This window comes from Bubalus bubalis, chromosome 24, assembly GCF_019923935.1.
Source record: "Bubalus bubalis isolate 160015118507 breed Murrah chromosome 24, NDDB_SH_1, whole genome shotgun sequence".
Lineage (NCBI taxonomy): Eukaryota > Metazoa > Chordata > Mammalia > Artiodactyla > Bovidae > Bubalus > Bubalus bubalis.
The window spans coordinates 4960090-4981888 of record NC_059180.1 but is presented as its reverse complement, the minus strand read 5'-3'; the positions used below and the strand labels follow the sequence as shown (position 1 = coordinate 4981888).

Sequence of the window (21799 nt, the reverse complement as noted above, 5' to 3'; positions counted from 1 at the left end):
GGGCATCTCCCCGTTGCACGCGGGTCACTGGGCCGCAGCCCTGAAACTCGGGAACAGCGCCAAGAGCCCCCTGCGTGTGCTTTCCTGCCTTTGGTCGGGACCAGGACTTCACGCTGAGGGGCGCGCACCCAAGCCCCGGCCCAGCCCATGTCACGGTCACCGTGGGGCCACCCTGGGGCCCAGGCCCCACTGGCCCGAGGGGCGGGGGGTGGGGCACACTTCGCAGAAACAACACGTCCTTTGATAAAATATTTATTCTAAAAAATTCACACTGTACAAATTTAGATAGAACGTTCTCAAGGCTCATAAAAATGTGAACAGAACAGATTGGAGGTAACAAACAAATCTTCGTTGCTTCTTTTTAAATTAAGAGGGGAAAATGTTTTTTTCCAGGTACAGTGATAGTAAATATCGAGAAGACAGCCGAAGAGCAGCGGAACAGCAAGGGTCGCGCTCACTCTCCGGCTCTGCAGGCCCCGAGGAATCCGACTCCAAACGCAGGGCGGGCAGCCCCCACCTCTCCATCCACGCCAGCCGTGCTGGGAGGTTCTAAGGCTGCTTCCCCGCAGCCTGGAAGTCTGTGCTTAGAGAAAACCCAGCACGCTGTCTTCATAATTTCCTGTTTCTCTAACAAAGTGGGTTTTCTGTACACTTGGTACAAAGCTCTGTACAAAAGCCTGAAGCTCCTAGGAGGTATCACCTCCGAAAGTTAAAAACGACGACAAGGAAGCGTTTCCTACAGTTCTATCTGTACATTCACACGAGGGAGGAAGTCGATAGAAAAGAATTCACAGAGAGATCCTGGCTTCTCTGAAGGCTGCTTTAAAAGCTGCAGGTTGGTCTCCGCTCCCACCTGGACTTGCCTGGCCTTCCTGACGCTCAGCCCCCGACCGTCGGGAACCGCCCCACCCCGCCGACGCAGCCGAGCTCACAGCCAAGGGTGCCAGGCGGGGTCCATGCGGCACAGGTTGTCCAGGCTGTTGGCGGCGGCCACCAGGGTGTTGACTTTGCTCTCCCCACCCTCGAACTGGGCGAGGTTGTGCAGGCGGGTCATGATGGCCGTGACGGCCTTCTGAACCAGGGAGACCAGCTGCTGGCTGTCCATGTTCTCGGGCTGCCCGGCGGCTGACAGCGGGGACGACGTGTCCTCCTGCGTCTTCTTGTGCCAGGCAATGATCTCGTCCCGCAGCACGGTTTTCAGGATGCCGTCCACCTGCGGGGTGAGAACGGAAGGTTCGCGTTTAACTACCGGCCCAGAGGGCAGCGTCCCAGCGAGGTGCTCTGTTGCGGCAGCCATCAGGGCCTCAGTAGCCGGGGCCCACACCTCAGTCACTCTGGTGGCGATGCTGCAGCCAGACACGCGTGATGACCCCTGGGGTTCTAAGAAAGAGGTGGGGGACCCCAGGTCAAGGCACCGTGGAATGGAGTCCTGAGGGAAGGTGGTGGGGGCTGGAGGGGGGCCCGTGGAAGGACGGCAGGAACGCCCAAGGGAGGGGATGGAGGAGGGCCGGGGACCCAGGCCCATCACCTCTGACGGCGGCGCTGGGATGAGACAGGATGGTGTGATGGCTAGACGGACAGGCCGTGTGCAAACTCTCCAGAACTGGACGCCCAGCCACGGCCCGCTGTCACATTAGAGGCGCTGGGGCTGCTGAAATGTGACTCAGACTGACACGCTGAGGGCCTGGCCCCAGCGCAGTGTGCTGGGTGGTCTCTATGTGGATCTAATGCAAAGGCAATCACCCCACTGGGGCTGGAAGGAGCATGGCCTGAGTGTGGAGAAGCCCAGCTTCCTCCCGTCCACAGCCACTCAGGCCGCACACAGTGACGCCGGCTGTTCTTCCAGGTTGTAACAGGTTTTTAAACGGGGTTTCCAATCACGGGCCCCTCTCGGATAACCCTGTCTCCGGAAGTGAGTGTTTCTACAGAATGAGAACATTGTGCTGTATTTCAGGTCTTAACCCTAAGTGGACGAGCGTCATTGCGCTCCCTGCCTGAGTGGGCTCCATGTTCTGACCCGTTTCACAGAGGCCTTCATGGGCCCCGGAGCCGCGCTGACCCCGGGGTGGGGGCGGGGGGAAGAGAGCAGTCGGACGTCAACAGAGCTCCAAGTCCATGTTTGCAGTCAGGAGGTGACTCGATGATTTAAGACATGTTCTGAGTAAATGTTTTGCAAAAGCAACTGGTGTCTGAAGCCTTCTCTAGACACAAAGTGCTTATCTGGGAAAAGAGCTATCAGCACAGGCGGTCCTGGAAGTCAGAAGAAAAGAGACCGGACGGTGTGTGTTCGGTCTCCGACTGCGAAGAGACAGGCTGGGGGTCAGATGGACTGGACCAGCACCCCTGTCTGTCCTCCCGAGCACGGCATGTGGCACAGCGCTGTCAGAGCCCCAGCGTGGCCATGGGCGTCCGGCCACGTCTCATCCCCCAGGGGTTCACCACGCGCTCCTCCTGGGACGACCCTTGACCCACCTTGAAGTTGGGCTGGGCGAAGCAGCGGGCGACAGCGATCATGGACGCGGTCAAGGGGCCGGAGACGCCGATGGTGGTTAGAAATTCGGAGATGTTGGGTGTGAGGCGGAAAGGGACAGGGCGGTTGGCATCCAAGTCCCCAGTGGCGTCGTTTATGTCAAATCGGAAGTAGGCCACGTTCAGCTTGCCCGTGTCCTGGAGGTTGGAGGCAGACACTCAGGGGCAGAAGCAGCAGGCGCAGACTGAGAGGGGGACCCGGCCGCGCCCACTACGTTACCTGCGCGATCTGCAGCATCTCGGGGTTGAGTCTGTTGAGGTGCAGGACGAACTCTGCGAAGCCGATGAGTGCCAGCTGGATGGTGAACATCTTGCGGAAGGTCCAGTAGTCGGTGGCGTTGGGGAAGGTGTGCAGGGCCCACTCCTTGAGCATGCTGCGGGGCACCATGTTGCTCTGAACCTCCTTGAGGATGTCGCGAAGGACCTGGTGGACAGGGAGTTCGGCAAGCAGGTCAGGCGCGGGCTGGCTGAACAGACACCTCGGTGTGGGGGTGGGGTGTGTGGGTGGGGGTGTGTGTGTGGTGCTCAGGGCCGCTGGTAAGGTGCCGGCGTTGGTTCTGGGTATTCCTCAACAGCCTCCTGGGCTGACTGAGCCCGGAAGTCGCCACACACACACATAGCAACACACCGCGTGGGGAAGGGTCTGACGGTGAGTGTGGCCACACTGCATTATCCAAAACATCCTGTTTTCAGCGGAAGGTTATCAGGCACGTGGAGAAGCAGGACGATGTACCCAGCAAAGAAAGAAAGTCACCTGTGTCGTCACTTACGTCCAGATCATAGAAAGAGTTCTTAGAATCAATAAAAAAACAAGTCTTTTTACAAATCACCCAACATAAAGAACGAACGGGGATTTTCCTGGTGGTCCAGTAGTTAAAAATCCAGCTGCCAATGGAGGGGACAGGGGGTCAATCCCTGATCCAGGAAGATTCCACAGGCCACGGGGCAGCGGAGCCCATGTGCCTCAACTGCTGCAGCCATGTCTCTCGAGCCGGGGGTCCACAGCGAGAAGCCAGAGCACGGCGACTAGAGGGCAGACCCCGCTCACCACAGCTAGAGAAAGCCCGAGGAGCAGCGACGACCGGTGCAGCACAGAATTTAAAAAAAATTTTATTTAAAAAAATGAGTAAAGGACTTGAACTGACTTTTCTCCAAAGAAAATATGCAAACAGCCAATCAGCAAATGAAAAAATACTCAGTATCACTTGCTACCGACCAAAATAAACTAGCACTTCACACCCACTTGGGTGGCTGTAGTCAGAAAGACAGATAATACTAAGTGCTGGCAGGAACGTGGGGAAATCAGAACTCGCGTACATCGTGGTCATTTTGGAAAACAGTCTGTGGCTCAGTCAAAATGTTAAACGTGAGAGTTACCACATAACCCAGCGATTCTACTCCTGGTATATAGATGGCCAAGTGAAATGAGAACACAAATCCACAAAAAAACCTGTACATGCGTGTTCACAGCAGTATTAATCTCAACAGACAAAAGGCATAAACGTCCACCAACTAATAAGCGGATAAGTTAAACGTGGTCTCTTCATATGAGGAAATAATCAGCAAGAAACAGTACCAACATGTGCCACCGAGCGGATGACCTTGAGAACACGCTGCGGAGGGAGGCCAGGCACGAAAGAGCATGTGCTGTGTGACTCTGCTCACATGATGTGTCCAGAACAAGCAAATTTACAGGCAGTGTGGTAAAAAACACAAAGGGTAAAGGAGCCGAATTAGTGACGAAGCAAACAGAGGAAGACTAAGAAGAGACGTCCGCGCCTCCCGCGGGCCCAGGAGGGCCCTGCACCACCCCTGTGCCAGACCCGCGCTCAGCTCCATCTTCACAAAATGGGAGGGGGCTTCCGATGTAGCCACGTATTTGCAGACAAGGGTCACTGGCTCCCACAGTCCACGGAACACAGAGCCTTAAGAATCCAGTCCATTCACTCCCACCGACACCTCAAAACTGCCATGGTCCACAGAGACCACTGAGCACAGAAGAACCCCACCTGCTTTGCCCGCATGACGGTGGGGGCTGACTCGAGGCCCTGCACCCTGAGCATGGCACGGGGCTCAGACGGGCACCCCTGGGCTCTGTCCTGAACCAAGCCCTTTAGGACCCAGATTAACGGGAGACCGGTCCCTGGACAACAGAGGCAGCTTCTGGCCCTGGGGGTCTCTCCCCAGATCCAGGAGGCGCCCTCGGGGAGCACAAGAAGGACCACGGAGGCAGCAGGAGAACCGGCCACAGAGTTGCCTCTTGGTGACACAGAGAACCCTGGACAAAGCCTTCTCACCCACGCTCCCCCTGCCCCGCTGCCCCAGAGCAGGACCCGCAGGTGCAGAGAGACCCTCGGCCCGCCAGCAGGTGCCACCGGGGCATCCGGGACTCCCGAGGCCACAGAAACGGCTGGCCCAACAGGTTTCCACGTCCCCACGTTCTGCATTTCAGCAAGGACACACCGCACAGAGACTGTGCGTGACCTGGAGGCCTGGCAGCAAACCTGTGAACGTGCCCAGGAGGCGGGCAGACAGTCTCACACTGCCTACGCCCTGGCTGCCAACCAAATGAACCTGCCAGGAAGTTCCTTTAAAATTCTAATTTCTGAGCTGCTTTGCGGGAAGGCCTCCGAGCTTCTGCAAGGCTGAATGAAAATGCCTCTGTCCCGTTGCAGTGAATGGCCCTTGGCCGAAGCGCACGGCCCCACCCCGCGCCTGCCCGCCCGCACCTGGTGGCTGGCCTGCGTCCCGCGCGCCTGCACCGTGGCCAGGCGGTCGTAGTAGCGCGAGATGGGGTTGTCATGCTCGATGCCCTTCTTGGCGCAGCGCTGCTTGTAGATCTCCACCAGCGACAGCGAGGAGGGGTTGTCCTCCACCAGGCGCATCTGTGGGGACACGGCCACCACGCGGGGGACTGAGGAGAGAGGGGAGACAGTGGGTGAGGCGGGGACCGATCAGCAGAGTGCGTCACACATGCGCTCCAACACCCACAGCGCTCTGCAGAGCCGATTTCTCAATTCACTTATTTTGGGGGATTCTGAACTTAAGGCTGAGAGACTTTAGGTCAGAAGAGGCTGGATCACAGCTCAGCCATCAGAGAGCTCCGAACAGGACCAGACACCACGCATGGCAACGGACTCCAAACCCGGGTCAGCATGAAGGGTGACCGCCGTTCTCTCTGGGGCTGGGGAGTCACAGGCACCACCCCGCCCCACGTGACAGGTTCACGATTCACCCACCACCACTCAGTTCTGTAAAGACCTCACCCGAGGTTGCTGGGTGCTGCCTCAATGAGATGTCAGGGGCCTTCCTGGGGCTCCTCGACTCCCAGGCGGGCACCTCAGGTGGTGCCCAGAGCAGATCAAGGAGTGAAAGTGAAAGTCACTCAGTCGTGTCCAACTCTTTGTGATCCCATAGATTACAGAATCCGTGAAATTCTCCAGGCCAGAATACCGGAGTGGGTGGCTGTTCCCTTCTCCAGGGAATCTTCCCAAACCAGAGATCGAACCAGGATCTCCTGCATTGCAGGCGGATTCTTTACCAGCTGAGCCACAATAGAAGTCCAAGAAGAGATCAAAGACTGTGCTTAAAAACCATGTGGAGCACGCCACCTGCTCAGCCGACGTCACCAGAGCCTGGGCAGGCTCACGGGCGAGTGGAGACAGCTGTGCGCCCGGTCGGGGCCTGCTTCTCCAGGCGGGTGCTGGTCAGGCGCGTGTCCTGCAGGGGCCGTGCACCACCAGGGCATACCCAGAGGCGGCCGCATGCATACCCAGAGGCGCCACCAGGGCGTACCCAGAGGCGGCCGCGTGCATACCCAGAGGCGCCACCAGGGCGTACCCAGAGGCGCCGGCAGGGCATACCTGGCGGCGGCCGTGCACGTACCTGTGAAGAACAGGTGCCTCTTGGTGGTCTCCTTCCGCTTCTCTAGGCAGGGGTTGAGCAGGCGCAGCAGCTGCAGCACGCGCTCCTCCCGCCGTGACTCAGTCAGGCAGGCGTCGTTCATGACCAGGTACGGGTAGATCTTGCCGTTGTGCCCGCGGATGTAGAGCCTCCTGGCCGCCGTGTTGTGCTTCTGCACGATCTCCACCCGGGGCATGAACCTGCCAAGACCACGGGCGCTGACACCACGCCACGCGCCCACTCCGCCCCTCTGCTTTGAGAGCAGAGCTTCCCGGACGACCAGTTGCGCGGAGGGTCTGGCCTCAGCAGTCAGAGGACACCGGGGACCCCAGAAGTGGGAGGGCCTGGGCCCTTGGGACAGAGGATCCGCTGCCGATGAGCCGGCATGGGGCCTGTGCACCCTCGGGGCTCACAGCGGAGGGGCGGTGTGGGGCCCGCACACCCTTGGGGCCGACAGTGGAGGGGAGCAGCAGGGTCCGATTTGGAGGGCCCTGTTAAGGCTCGCCAGTTCCCAGCTCGCTTTACATTTTAAATGGGATGCAACTCGCTTTGCTCTAAAAAATTTTAACATCATTTGATTCTGTTTTGAATACTGTGCTTTCAGAGTATACAAAACACTGCAAAACTCTGCTTCGTCAAGTTCTACAAGCATTCAGAAAGGGTTCTTTTGAGAGCAAACACAAGCTTGACTCAGACAAAACACGGAACCCACGGGTTCACCTGGACACGTGAAAGGTGCCCAATGACTCCAATCTGAGGGCAGTCCCGTGTCTCTCCCGGGGGCAGAAGGGAGGGAATCACAGTGTGAACCGCTGACTGGTCTCCCTGGAGCATCTCCCGGGCATCTGCTGGGGGAAGGTGTTGGTGACCCCAGGCTGGCCAGGTGCACTCACCGAGCGATCTTGATGTAGTAATGTGTTGGCTTTGGCATCAGAAACTCCCCGGGAATTTCCACCTCGGCCGTCTGTGCCGAGAAGTTGCTCAGAAACCGGCACTTCTCTTCAATGAGGAAGAATTTTGGAAGCTGCTTGGTTTTAGCCTCCAGGATTTTGATCCACTTTTTCAGTTTGGAAATCAGATTATGAAGCTTCATGGATCCTGGAACACTGAAGTCAAAATCTGCAAAATAGAATATGATTAAGAAACATTTTCGGTCACCTGGGTGATTTTCAATTCACTGCACAACTACGACTCCGGCACAGCCCAGGGAGGAAACAGGCACGTTTTCTATCTAGTCTATGATAAAGTGCTGTGAGGGGCAGGACTCCAATGAACAGCACATAAAAATGCCGACTGGAATAAACGGCGCGGAGCTCTGGGCCTGACACGCGGCTGCTCCCACAACTCCACTCGTCATGCCCACATGTGAGTTTAACTGTGTATGCGTGTCATCAGTTTCACGACAGTCGATGTACTTCTCTCGTGGGGTTTTTCCTCATGGCATTTCTCTGGCTTTCCTTTACCATCTCACGTGCGGTCCTGTGACTAGTGAGGTGAGCACGGGGGAGGCAGGTCTTTGTCCACCGGGACACAGGGCTGCACCTTCTCAACTCGGGGGCAGGAAGCTGTTATCAAGGCCAGGCCTGATCTTCATGGAACAGGTTTCTATTTGCTGTTAACTTTTATTTTGAAATAAATGTTCACAGGAGCACCAAGAAACGTACAGGGAGGGCCACACACCCCTTCCCAAAACCAAGGCTCTGGCACAACCCACGGGGCTGATTCAGACACGTGACCTGTGTGTGTTCTGTGTGCACGTGTGCATCCATGAGACGCGTGAGGGGCGCTGTGTATCCAGGAGGCCCCCCGTCCACCAGCTCTGAGCCATGCCCGCCTCCTCCACACCCGACGCCTGGCCACTGCTGGTCTGCTCTCCATCGTGACCTCACAAAGGCTTCATGATTTAGAAGTGCGTGGCAGGAATCCTGAGAGCAGCTTTCTGCATCCAGCATAATTTCTCTGAAGTTCATCCCAGCTGCCGTGTGTGTCAGTTAACGCCTCTTCATCTGCTTTATGAGCGTGGAAGAGCCGCACTGCGCACCCCTTCTCCTCGGAGGGGCATCTGGGGCCCCTTCTCCTCGGAGGGCCATCTGGGCCCCTTCTCCTTGGAGGGGCATCTGGCACTCGCGTTTGGGGCTGTCGCCACCAAGCGGCCGTCAGCGCTCGGCACAGCGCTCCCACGTGGGTCAGTCTTCCGTCTCGGGACCGACTCTCCGGAGCTGCCTTCGCCCCTGCTCGCAGACGTGGAGCTGGAGCCAGGGCTGCGATGCTGCTGTGGGCGGAGGGGCGACCCTCCTGCACTCTCCAGACCAGAACCCAGGGTGGACACAGGGTCGGCCCCCGGGGCGCGTGGCCAGAGGGGATCGATGAGGGCGTCTGACGCTCGCTGCAGCTGGCGGTGGGTCAGCGCCTCGAGGCTGGCCCTCTTCTAGGTTTCAGCGCCTGTCATTTTTTCACATCAGAATCCAGATGTGTTCCACCTCTAAGGCTCTATTTCAGACTACATTTGGGTGTAGATACAGATGCACTTAGTATCACTTCTTCTCGGTAGTATAGGACGGTGTCCACAAGACTTCCATCTCAGACACCTCCGTTTGCTGTGAGGAAGAGACCACACGCGCTCCAGCTCCAGGGGGCGCGGCCTGGCCTGCATGTGCCCGGGGGTCCCCAATGGGGACTCGGGCTGAGTGAGGGGCACCAAGAGGTCACACCGAGAGGTGGGGCAGGATCCGTGCTCCCACGGGTCCAGGAAACGCGAGCGTCCCCTCCCAGTCCTGACACCAGAGCCACCACCAGGGGGATCCCTGCCTGTCACCGCGGAGCCAGCGCCTGCGGGTCTTACTGCCTCACCTGACCCCGTCCAATCTTCCACAAAAACCTGGCAGGCGGCAGGACTGCATCCTAAATCCCTGTGTCTACCCCGGCTCCAATTCTTTGACTTTTCCCCTGGAGGGAAGGCTGTGCGATCTCGGGGCAGGGGAGTGTCCTCTTTGCTTACAGTCTAACCTGCCCACCCGGTGCTGCATTCCAGAAAAGCAACGGAGGCGGTTAACCTCCGTTGGGATGGGTAGGACCGAGGAGCAGGGTGAGGGGCCGCTTCCCCGGGTCGGGACTCACCGGTGGTGAACTGGCCCTTCAGTTTCTGGAAGACGGGGTCCTGGGCGGTGGCCTGGGCGCGCCGGGCCAGGGACTCGGAGGCGGCGCTGGAGAACATCGTGGAGACGTTGGACACGTTCTCCAGGCCCACCCCGAACGTGCTCACCAGCTTCTTGACGAAGTTGAGGGTGTGCGGCGTGATCTTGGCGTCCGACACCGCTCCGCTCTTCTCAAATGCCACGGAGTAGCACTTGGCCAGGCCCTGCTGGAGCTGCCTGAGGACCTGGGGGACAGAGACACAGTGGGCTTGCGCCACAGAGCTCTGCGCTCGAGCAAGCTGCCCCCCACCCACTGGGCACCCGCCCAGCCGGCCCCACCACGGACAAAGTTCTCGGGGTGCCAGAGTGTGCAGAACCAGGGCGGGGGGTACCCCGGACGCTCACGCCATGAGCTGCGTTCTCAACAGCAAGGAACAGCGTCCCAAACGTTAACAGAAGAACAAGACCCACAACCCCACCCTTTGCATCGTGCACACGCCCTTCTGTTTAAGGAAAAGCCTATTTCAGACACACAAAGTAACACAGCACTAACAAGCAGGCCTCGTGGCCAACCAGACAACAAACGCTGATTATTTATCACCACCACTGAGGAGGCGGCCTGAGAACCAGCTCTGGCCCCTGGAGATGATGACCCCTGTGATGACCTTTGCCCACATCCCACTGCTCCTTGGCCAGCGGTGGGATTTCAGCAGTTAGATTCGGACAAGTGAACAAAAGAAGCGTTTTAAGGGCAGCAATAGCTTCCTTGATGTCGCCTTCGTTTGAAGTTTTCTGCTTCAGTGGAGACGACAGCACCAGGGTGCAGACGTGGAGACTCTGCAGCTGCATCAGCCAGTCCACCCACAGACACACACGGGCGGGGAGCTCGTGTGGACAGGCTGCGTCTGCGAGGGCACCCAGACCCGCCGCGTACCTCCTCGTGCCAGTTCTCCCGGAACCAGACCATCTGGTCGACGATGCCTTCCAGGGAAGACAGCAGCGTCGGGTGCAGCTCCCGCTGCATGTGCATGATACGGCTGCAGCGCCACATGGGGGCCGTGGCTCTTATGGGCCCTGGATCTGATGCAGAATGGGACTGGTTACCCACTGAACTTGGCTGCTGCTGTCCAGAATCTGAGAGCAACACACACAACGCCAATGTCAGCGCCGAACTGACCGATGGGAGAGTCGGCGCTCCGAGGACCCCCCGGCCAGAGGAACGCTGGTTCCGCCGGCGCGGGACACACCCCGGGGGCCTCCGGGGCTGTGAGGCAGGTGCCCCGTCCTGGGGCGCAGCGCAAGCAGAGGCGCACGGGTGAGGGCGCGAGGTGGGCGTGTGACTGCGGTCCACGTGGGGGGCCCAGGCTCCCTGGACTCCCTCTAACTGCAGTGGGAGTCTGAGTTTTCTTTTTTTTTAAGGTCTGGCAAAATATTTCACAATTCATTCTTTGTATTAGCTCTGAGAATCTAGAAGTGTGCTTTCATCAAGGAAAGCCAAACCACAGATATAAATGACATTAAAAACAAAGCTAGTTGCTACGTAAGAAAAGTTACAGAACCCCTGATGCTCATTTTTTTAAAGCTTCAACTCACTTAGAACAAAAACCCTTAACTTTCAATTGACCCAAACTCCAATCTACCTAGCCAGCCAGGAGGTTGGCACGAAGACCCAGCCTACAAAGGACCGGGAGCTGCCACCACCGTCGGGAGGAGGGAGTCACCTTCCTGGAAAGGCTCTGGCCTCACAGTGAGTGTGTCTCCGTATTAAAGACACAGGAAGTAAGCGGTGCTTTGACTGTTTACAGAGCACCGTGCTTAGTGGATAACTGAAGCCATTAAGTAGGTTATTTCTCTACATACCACAGTAATCATTACAGATTAAAAACTTCTATTTTGAATAAGTTTTTACATTTGGTTAAGACTGATTTTTTTCTTTTTCTTTAGGCTATACCGTGTGGAAATGGGATCTTAGTTCCCTGGCCAGGGATCGAACCCGTGACCCCTGCATTGGGAGCTCGAAGTCCTAACCTCTGGACCACCAGAGAAGTCCCAGGTAAGACTGATTTCTATGCAGATTCTTCTGACAGCTGAAGGTATGATTCCTTGTAACACAATAAGTGGCATTTGTGCTGTCTATCAGAATGCGTTTATAACTAATGAGTTAAGTTCAACTTTTGTTTTTTGTTTAGTCACTCAGTTGTGTCCACTCTTTGTAACCCTGTGGACTGTAGCCAGGTTCCTCTGTCTGTAAGATTTCCCAGACAAGAATACTGGACTGGGTTGCCATTTCCTCCTCCAGGGCATCTTTCCGACCCAGGGATCGAACCCACAGCTCCTGTCTTGGCAGGCAGATTCTTTACCACTGAGTCCCTGGGTTTCACACATATTCTCCTACTTATGGATGGGATCACTGGAGTGGATGAACACCTTGTCACACTACGGAGAAGGAGAACCAGCAGCCCCCGGGAGGTCAGGTTTCGTCTTCCCGCCCCGGTGTCCTCCCAGCATCTGAACACAGACGGGCCCGCGGGCTGGAGGGGAGCTGCCGGCGGGCGTGTGCTGGCGACAGTGGGAACCCGGACGCCCTGGGGACCCGCCCCGCGGCCTGGCCGCTGCCCCCAGGAGACGTACCGCTCTTGTAGCGCTCCCGCTGCTCTATCTTCAGCGTCAGGTACAGGGTCCGGATGGGGAAGTATACAGCCTGGGGATACACGCGTCCCACCTGCTCAGAGAGAGTCAGTCTTGAGTGGGAAGGGGCCCGCACCTGGCCGGCACCACTGACTTAGCACAGACAGGAGGCCGGACTGAATAGCAAGCCCAACGTCCGGTTTAGCCAGAAAAGACCCAGGCAAGAGCAGCCTGGTGTATTCCATCAGTCTCACCCACCCAAGACTCCTCAAGGCAGAGCAACCTCACTTGTCATCTGATCTAACCTGAGGGGGCAGACACTCAGGTGCCTGCCTCTCAGGCCGATGACAGAGAACACAAAATGCCAGCCGTCTTCATTCACCAGAACTGAGAGCAGGCTGACGAAGGGGCTCCCTGGCGAGTCACTTCACTCTGTGTAACTGTAGGACACAGGGGACTGGCCTTTTTCTTTTAGGTAAGAAATGCCAGTTTTGGTCAACTAAAGTTCTACGGCTTCTTCAGAAGGGCTGAGCAGACATTACCCAGCTTGGCCACTGGCTGCAGGAAGGCTGGCTAACGTATGTTAAGAGGTGTCCAGCCAAAAAAAAAGAGGTGTCCAGTGAATGATGATACCAAACAGAATCTACGTCTTTGACAGATGAACTCCAGGTGAAGTACCAGTACCCAGGAACACAGCTGCAAGTGCTCAAGGAAGAATGAAACCACTTCTGGGTGACGTGTAGATGCTGTACATGAATGGGGAGCGAGCAGCGTGCCCCCAGGTGCTTGGTTACAGGTTCACGTGTGAGAGGTTACATACAGGACTCTGTAACTTGATAAAACAAAATGCCATCAAAGGCACCAATCCCAGACCAAACGGTATCCACATGTCCCCTGCTCAGGCCCCTCCCCTGCCTCTCGGCCTTTGCGCAAGAGGACGACAATCTGGAGCAGACCTCAAACACGGGTCATGACAGCCTTTCTACAGGCCCAATCCCCCCAGCCTGCCCCAGTGCACACGACTGTGAGCCTCCAACAGCGCAGCTGGGCAGCTGGACCAAGAGCAACAGACCCACAGCCTGCCAAGCTTTCTTCTGGGGCTCAGAGCTCCCAGTCCAGCCCATGATGGGGAGTCAGCCGTGAGCACTGACTGGACACCCGCGCCTGGTCAGTAACCTGAGTGCTCGCCAGGGACCCTGCATTTTAACAGAGGGCGTACTTTACGTGTATCTTACGCGGCAACGTGTGTAAGAGAAGAAGTCAGCATCCTGACGCCGTAAGTCCAGCAGATCACTGCCCGCCAACCCCACTGTGCTCTGCAACTACTGTCCCCTCTGCTTTACGTCAAGTGACAGCCTGCCCATCCATCTTAGTTTCAAAACTCTGAGCGTGCACATTTTCTTTCTCGGAAAAAAGGATGTGAAGGGAAAACACTTTGTGACCAAAGAGGCTTGCAGGTCCCACCTGGCTAATCAGGTTCAAAAGCAGCTTTCCCTCAGAGCCGACCAGACAGGTGAGCAGCTGCGGGATCCAGGCCAGCCACTGGATGGGCGGCACGCCAATGCAGTACTTGTCCACGGCATCTGCCAGGGTGTTCTTGTCATCGTCAAAACTCAGGAGCCACAGCACCTAAGACAGAAGGGCAGTCAGGGAGCTGAGCCAAAGTCTCCGGTTCCGGTCAGGGGACGTTCCCGACATTAAACTGCCACACAGGGCACCTTTCGTGGCATCATGGGAAACATGGACAAAAGGCCCAACTTTATGATGAAACTTCACTATAAAGCTTACAGATAAATGACGCTGAGAATTTAAATACAGTTTTCGTCAAGGTTTAGCTTTAATGCCAACTACTAACTGAACTGGTCAGCTGGCTAGCGGTGGTCATGTGGACCCCACGGGCTCCAGCCTGTTACCCACACTTGCGATCTCCCCAGAACAAAATGGGCTTCTGCTTAGATCTCAGGGGACCACCACCACCCTAGCGTGAGGCCCCGCTGGCCGTCTGCTGTCAGGAGGCTCTGAAACCATCTCATCCACAGGAAAGCACAGCCGGAGCCGGGCCGTGCGGCGGCTCCTCGGCATGACTACAGCCGGCCTGTGTCCACAGTCAGCTTTCACCACTTGGGATGTTCAGTCCAAACTCTGACATTAGATCAAGGAATTCTAAAAACTCCTCACCTTTATTGGACAAAGTAAGCGGAACAACCTATTCTTATCTGCAAGAATGGATTCTGGGTTGTACGGATGTGTCTCCCAGGGAAGCCAAGAGGGTGCATGCTGAGAGGGTGCTCGGGCTCAAGCAGCCACCCACTAGGCACACGTGGATACAGCCCTGTGCCCGGCGCTGCAGTGGGGTACCACGGGACGACCTCACCCTGCAGGAACCCGGGGACTCAGCGTCACCTGTGACCAGAGCCGACCGGCTCCGGCCTGTGTGCATGGCCCTGGGAGCGAGAGGTCAGAGCCTGAGGCGCGCGGCAGGGCGCGCTCCTGGCAGAGCCCTCGCAGTCTGCAGGAATCCCCGTCTAGCGGGAGGCCCGCAGCCACACCAGACCTGAGCTCTAAGACCCACCCACACTCCAGGTTCAGTTTTGCGGCTAAGAAGTCCTCTGACCCCAGGAACGTCCAGGCCTCCACTTTCCAGCTTTAAACAGAACCTACGGACTCGGTGTGCTGCCTCATGCCCAGCAGGGACCAGGAGGTCACTGAGCTTCCATCCAAACTACAGGTTCCCAGGAAGGGCTCGGGTCAAAGCGAGTTCCTCCGGCCTCACCTTGGCCAGGTACTTCCTCGACTTGCTCTCGTTCTGGTGCCGGCACGCGTGCAGGTAGCAGGTGATGGCGGACACGCCGAGATGCAGCTGCCGCTCCTTGACGAAGATGTTCTCCAGGTAGTCGCCCCACATGGCCCAGGCTTTCACCAGCACGTCGTGCATCTGCACGGCCGCAGAGAACGCTTTGTTCGCTTCCTCAGACCTGGGAGGACACAAATTGAGACTGTGAACACCACGGAATAGAAAACCAGCCGTTGTGAAGTGACTAATTCAGGGGCAGTTGGTACATTTAAAACGCTGTGTGACCACCACCTCTATGGAGGCTGCGAACATTGTCATCACCCCAGGGAAACCCCGAACCAAGAAGCACCACTCCCACTGCCCCCAACCCCCAGCCCCGGTGGCCACCCATGGAGTTACTGCTGCTCTGCCTCTGTGGACTGACCACCGCACATCTCACATTAATGGACCCACAGACGGCAACTTTTTGTGTCTAGACTCTTTCAATCAGCCTCAAGTGTTTCTGAGGTTCATCCACACTGACGTTCATGTCAACACTTCACTCCCTAGAGAAAGAGATGGCAGCCCACTCCAGTATCCTTGCCTGGGAAATCCCATGGACAGAGGAGCCTGGTGGGCTACGGTCCATGAGGTCACAAGAGAGTCAGACGTGACTTCGCAACTAAACAACCACCCCTGCCAAAAGGTTTAAAGTAAAACATAATGTACATATCTTGCACAAAGTCAGAAATACTCAACCCATATTTAAGAGCTGTATTATGTATGCTAATCCAAGAGGGTCTGGTGATCCCTGTGATTAAAGAAACACGAGGTTTATGTCTGCTGCAGAGAAGCAGCAGCATCTCGGCCACTGTGGATCACCCTGGAAACATCCCATCCCTGCTCCCAATTACTTAGACTGTTGAAGCAAAGACAATTTGATTTAACGAACACAAAACTGCTTTCATGGTCTCAAAAGGTTTACAGTGATATAGAAAAGGCAAGCATAGAAACGAATAGTTACAATGCAAGTGGTAAGTAAAAGGTATGCTACAAGATTTAGAAGACGGAGTGATTAATTTCGGAGTTGGATGGGCTTAAGAAGGCCTTAGGGAAGAAGTCATGTTTGAGCTGGGTTGTGAAGGATGATGGAGTTCACCAGAGCTCAGGATGAAAGGATGGTAATGAGGAAAGGGGGGCCGTGCAGAGTCCTGCAGAGAGTTCTCACAGCCGGTTAGTCTAGTGTGAAGCACTCTGATGGGAGACCTGCAGGAGAGGTGGGTGTGCGCCAGATCACCGAGGGCCACCGTGCTCACAAAAGTGAGACCAGGGCGTGGTGAGGAGCCAGGGCAGGGTTTTGAGCAGAATAGTGGGGTGATCCTTCTGAGACACAAATCTGACTACTTCGTGACCATGTTGAGAATGTGTGGGAGAGTGAAGAAACTGGAGGCAGTTAGGAGGCTTGAATTGAGGCAGTCCAAGTGCATGTGGGATGGGTATGTTTGAGAGGTGTGCAGGAGAACTGCAAGGACTTGATTTAATAATTAAATGAAAGAGAATGTGTGTGTGTTAGTCACTCAGTCATGTCCAACTCTTTGCAACCCCATGGACTGTAGCCCACCAGGCTCCTCTGTCCATGGAATTCTCTAGGCAAGAATACTGGAGTGGGTTGCCATTTCCTCCTCAAGGGGATCTTCCCGACCCAGGGATCAAGCCTGGGTCTCCTGCATTGTAGGCAGATTCTTTACCATCTGAGCCACCAGCGAAACCCAAAATGAAGGGGTGCAAAGCTTTAATCATTTAGAAAAATGTTAGCTATATTTTTATATTGTTGACATTTAAAATCATTTAAGCATCAGATTGGCTTAGGTAAAACTTAATAGGGAATTTATAAACGTGGAAAGAAAAAATATTAAACACGCTTCTAATGAAGGTAATATTTTCAAAGCATGAAATAAATCATTGACTAAAATATCATAGATCTGCTATTTGAATTCAGATTTACCAGCCTTATTTGAAGTAATTTTCATATAACAAAGTTTCAACAGATAAGAAAAATATCAGACTACCATAGCCATAGCATCTTCGAAATGGAATATCCTACAGTTTTAAAAATCATGGTTGTATTTTTTATTATTCTGTGCTAGACCTTTCATTATAAAACTCATGTCTGTCCACATATAAGCCTGAATTCCTGAATTCCACATATGGTTGAATTCCTGGATCAAAGATATCAGAAGAAAATTCAGCAATGTTCTTCATCACACAATCTGCTCACCACAGAAAGCCTGGACCCCTCTGCTCATGATGGACCATGGAATTTTCAGGTCTTCCAAGGGGTCACTTCCTGTTAAAAAAGGCTTTTAATTCTTACTAGTAAATAAAAGTTACTTATTTCCTGGTAGCTTAGACAATAAAGAATCCGCCTGCAATGCCAGAGACATGGGTTCGATACCTGGGTTGGGAAGATCCCCTGGAGGAGGGCATGGCAACCGACTCCAGTGTTCTTGCCTGGAGAATCCTCATGGACAGAGGAGCCTGGCGGGCTACAGTCCATGGGGTCTCAAAGAGTCGGACACGACTGAGTGACTAAGCACAGCAACATATTAAAGAAAATAACACTTCATTCTTTTTTCATGCTGAATAATATTCTACTGTTTGTACACACCACATTTTGCTTATCCAGTCATTTGAGTAGTTTCAATATTCTGCTACTGTAAACAGAACTCTGTGAACCTCATGAACGACTACCTGTTTGAGCTCCTGTTTTCAACTCTTTTCCATAAATACCTAGGAGAGGAATTGCTAGGACATAATTCTTCATTTATAGTTTTTTGAGGACCCACCACACTGTTTTCCAGTTGACTGACCCCTCCTCTAAAGCAAGAATCACCTCCATAAAAGGAATCAACTCTGTTCCCAAGACAGCACGCTGAGAAAATGGAGCAATGAAACCATTATTGGCAGTTCCATGGTCAAGCAACTCATAGTTAAAAAGTACCACACTCAAGCCAGCTTTCTGATCCTGCTGCAAGTTACTACTTTCCTAGAGATACAAAAGCTGAACACCATGTCTGATGACTGATGCCAACGCATGTCAATTTCTAGCTTCATCTTCACATTGCTTTTAAGTTACAAACAACTATTTAAATAATTTGATGAGTCTTTCTCTCACCCGCCACCTACATAACATACATACTTGTTAATCTGAGCCAAGAACATCCCCTTCAGTGCATAAAATTCAGCCGTCATCTCTTTCGTGAAGTATTTTAAGTTTGTAGATTCAATAACTTCAAGACCCTGTTTGTAAAAACAGAAAGGTTCTTGAACTTACTAGACACTCATTGAAAACCTCATTAAAATATTGATCCAGGCAGTTAAGTCCTAAAGGTCACTGACAAATGTACTTTAAACTGATGAGGCTTGCCTACCTACCTAGAATATTTATTGAGTGACAAGGAGTATTTAAACTGAATCACTAAACACAAACTCAGTTCCAGACATCTTAATGGTATTATTTTTTCCAAAGCTTTAGATATCTTGTCAGTTTCATTGTTAATTTTCCTCTGAACATAGCCCAAATCTACCATATACCCCCACAGTCCTGCAATTTTTAGTTTTCGTTCTATAACTACATTACCCAAGTATATGGCAGATTAGAGACCGTGGCATATAATTCAAATACTCAAGCGGCTTCCTGTCCCTTTCTCGTTCTGGCAGAACTGCTCCCTGAGACCAAGAGTCCTACACTGGTCCAGTCCCTTTCCCTGGTGTCTGAGCCAGGAGCTGGCCCAGGGACCCTCACTGCCAGGGCAAGGACGGGCACTGGGTCCACCTGGCGCCCTACCTGCATACACTCGTTCTTGCCCATGACGCCTGCCAGCTGGAGGTAGCATTTGACCTGCTGTCGAATCTTCTGGAAGCAATCCACAATAGGGACAGTTGGAATGGTGTGGATACGACTTAATATATCCAGAGCCACATTGACCAGGCCCTGCTTCCGGGCAATTTTTCCATATTGGATAATCGCTGAAGCCGACGCGTGAACCCCAAGCATAGCATTGTTGGAACTTGGGTCGTGCTGAGAACTGTTTTCATATGCAGTTACAATAGCTGGAGAGGAAAGAAGTGACATTTCAGTCCACGTCAGACATTTCTCAGTTTAAGGCTTAAATTAAAAATGAAAAACACACACAGGGTGGCTTATGAACATGGGAAGCTCTGTGATCAGCCCGCGTTACTCTGCCTCACATCTGCATCAAAGGGATGATCTAAGAAGCACCAACTCCTCAGTGGAGAGCTACCCTCTTGGCTAAGGCTGCTCTGGATAAAAAGAGGCCTGGCAGGTCTAGGAAAAGCAGCAGAGGGGCCCAGGGAAGCTGAGCAAGGCTCCACCCAGCCCCCCGAGAGCAGGTCTTAGGAGTGGGGGGGCCTTCAGAACAAAAGGGCCAAGACCCAGAGCTCTGATCCCACTGGTCCACGCCCCTGGTGCCAACAGGCAGCTGTTTGGCAGCAAGTCTGTCCTGGGTGGAGAAAGGGAACAAGGAGGGAAATTCTTCCCCTCTTTCACCACCTTCATCTTTACCCTCGTCATACCAACCACCTCTACCACACCTGCCAAGAAACAGAAGATTCGGTAAAAGAAAAAACAAACAAACAAAAGAACAAACAGAAAAACACAGCCAAGACATGAAACCAGAACAGTGGGTGTCTGGAAAATTACATGGTGGAGGCATGCCGGACCAGGTGGGTTTACCCTGGTAATGATGCTGCCGCCACATGAACACGCTGCTCCAGTGGGACAGGTCGTCCGACACGATGGGCAGCCGGTTCCGCCACGTCTTCACCACCGTCTTCATGTCGTGCAGGCTGTTGTTCCTCCCCAGGTTGGTGGGCTGCAAGCCTGCGTTAATCTGAGCAGCCTCCTGAAGCTCGATGATTTGCTGGGCTGCCTAAGAGGACCAGGGTGAGAGATTCCACGGTGAGCAGGGCGCGAGGATTGGATGAGGAAGGCAAAGCAGAGCTGACCAGAGTGTCTCCTGTGAAGGGCCCAGCATTCAAGAGGATGCTCTGGGATTTACTCAGACGCGGCATCTGACTTACTCCACGCCTCACACATGACTCTCGGGATACCACCCCCCCCCCCCCCCCCCGAAAGACCTCCATCTCCGGCTGCCGTGACACTGGAGCCTAAAGAACAGCGGGGTCCACGCCGCCCCCCTCCCGCCCCCACAACTATCCCTTTGCCCTCCCTCTGCCCCCCGCTGAGTGTGGCTCTCAGTAGGTCTTTGACAACGCCTCCTGCCCTCAAGCTTTCCTCCGTCAACATCTGAACCCCGGGGCCATGTCTATCATCTCGAACACGGCTCTGATGCTCTCTCCTGGCTGACACATGTATTCTCACCACCCGCCTACCCATCTCTCCAGGCGCCCCCCCTTTACACCCAACACATGCCGCTGGCTGCAAACGGGCGGTGCCCTCTGGAGCCCCTCGGCTGGGGGTGGGGGCTGGGGCGCAGCTCTGAGCCTTTTCCCACACTGTTAAATTTCACACTCCGTTCCCCACAGCGATTCTTCCCTTCTCTGAATCTTGGGTTTATCTGTGTTTGTCTTCACATGGCACTGAGTCACAGACGCTCCCGTAAAACTTGGCTTCTTACGGATATGCCCTCTTTCTCCAGCCTAACTCTTTGAGGAGAAATGTTTTTAAACTCTCTGAATTGTCTGAACCCCCAAACACAGCACCAAGTTCAGGACACAGTATCCTTTTGTTTGCTTTTAATTTTAAAAATTGTCTACAAGAATTCACTTTCCATCTGTATCTATACTTCAAGTTTAGTTCATTACACTCAGATTTCTGAAACCCTAATGGGTATTTGTACTGTAACAGCTTTACCAAAGTATAATTTAAACATCACTGAAAGCACCCTTTCAGGTGTACAGTTCAGTAGGTTTTAGCACTGAGCTTCCTCAACTTACCATGGTGTCATGTCCCAACACACTCATCATAAGTTGAAAATATCTGAAGTTGAGAATGCGTTTAACACACCGAACCTACCAGACGTCTAGCTTAGCTGACCTGAATGTGCAAAGAACACTCACGCTACCTAACACAAGGCCTGTTTAATAATGAAGCACTGATTTTCTCACATGATGAAAGTGAAAAGCAGAACGGCCGTCAGCAGGGGGCTGCCCGCCGTCAGGATCTCGTGGCTGACCAGGCGCTGACGCTCCGCGCCACCACCCGGCACCAGAGAGCATCGTACACGCATGTTGGTCAGGAAAAACATCCAAATCCAGGATTCGAAGTATGGTTTCTAATGAACATATACTGCTTTCAAGCCCAAAATAATAGATACGAAAAGGGAAAATATCAAACCAAAGAGATAAAACTGCTTCGATGAACTTCTGGTTCACTATGATGAAGACAAGACATTCAAAGTATATTAATAACTACATAATTTTAAAAGCCTATAAAAAACTACACTATAAAAATTAATGTAGCAGTTTTAAGTCTCAGAACTACTCTTTCCAGAGGAAAAAAAGTGTGAGCATTGTGAACTACTGTTAAAACGGCAGCCTACAGTTATCCCTCATTCAGCCACACTGGGAGCTGCTCTGCGCCAGACAAAAGAGGTCAAGAGCTGGCACAACCCAGGGTGTGTGCGTGTATCTGCACGTATGTACGTGTGTGTGCACACACACACAGGGGCCGGGAGGATGGGAAGAAGGAATTTCCATGCAGGGGGCGGTGTGCGCAAGGGGGCTGTGGGGAGTCACTGACCGGTAGCCCGTGTGGCTGAACGAGTCAGAAACAGCGAGGATGGAACAC

At 53.9% G+C, this 21799-nt stretch overlaps 1 protein-coding gene across 1 annotated transcript in view; it reads right to left on the bottom strand.

The window, feature by feature from the left end:
- Positions 1 to 236: 236 nt before the first annotated feature.
- The window catches only part of LOC102406192 (transformation/transcription domain associated protein), a gene marked incomplete at its 5' end in the record, with an annotated part of 48251 nt that continues 26688 nt past the window's right edge, over positions 237 to 21799 (bottom strand). Inside the window, 14 exon segments of the mRNA XM_045164246.1 lie at positions 237 to 1213; positions 2473 to 2667; positions 2750 to 2953; positions 5259 to 5443; positions 6415 to 6632; positions 7326 to 7551; positions 9550 to 9811; positions 10501 to 10700; positions 12198 to 12288; positions 13659 to 13823; positions 14968 to 15169; positions 18167 to 18267; positions 18815 to 19080; positions 19724 to 19919. Of these exon segments, the coding sequence (XP_045020181.1) occupies positions 929 to 1213; positions 2473 to 2667; positions 2750 to 2953; positions 5259 to 5443; positions 6415 to 6632; positions 7326 to 7551; positions 9550 to 9811; positions 10501 to 10700; positions 12198 to 12288; positions 13659 to 13823; positions 14968 to 15169; positions 18167 to 18267; positions 18815 to 19080; positions 19724 to 19919 (2796 nt within the window).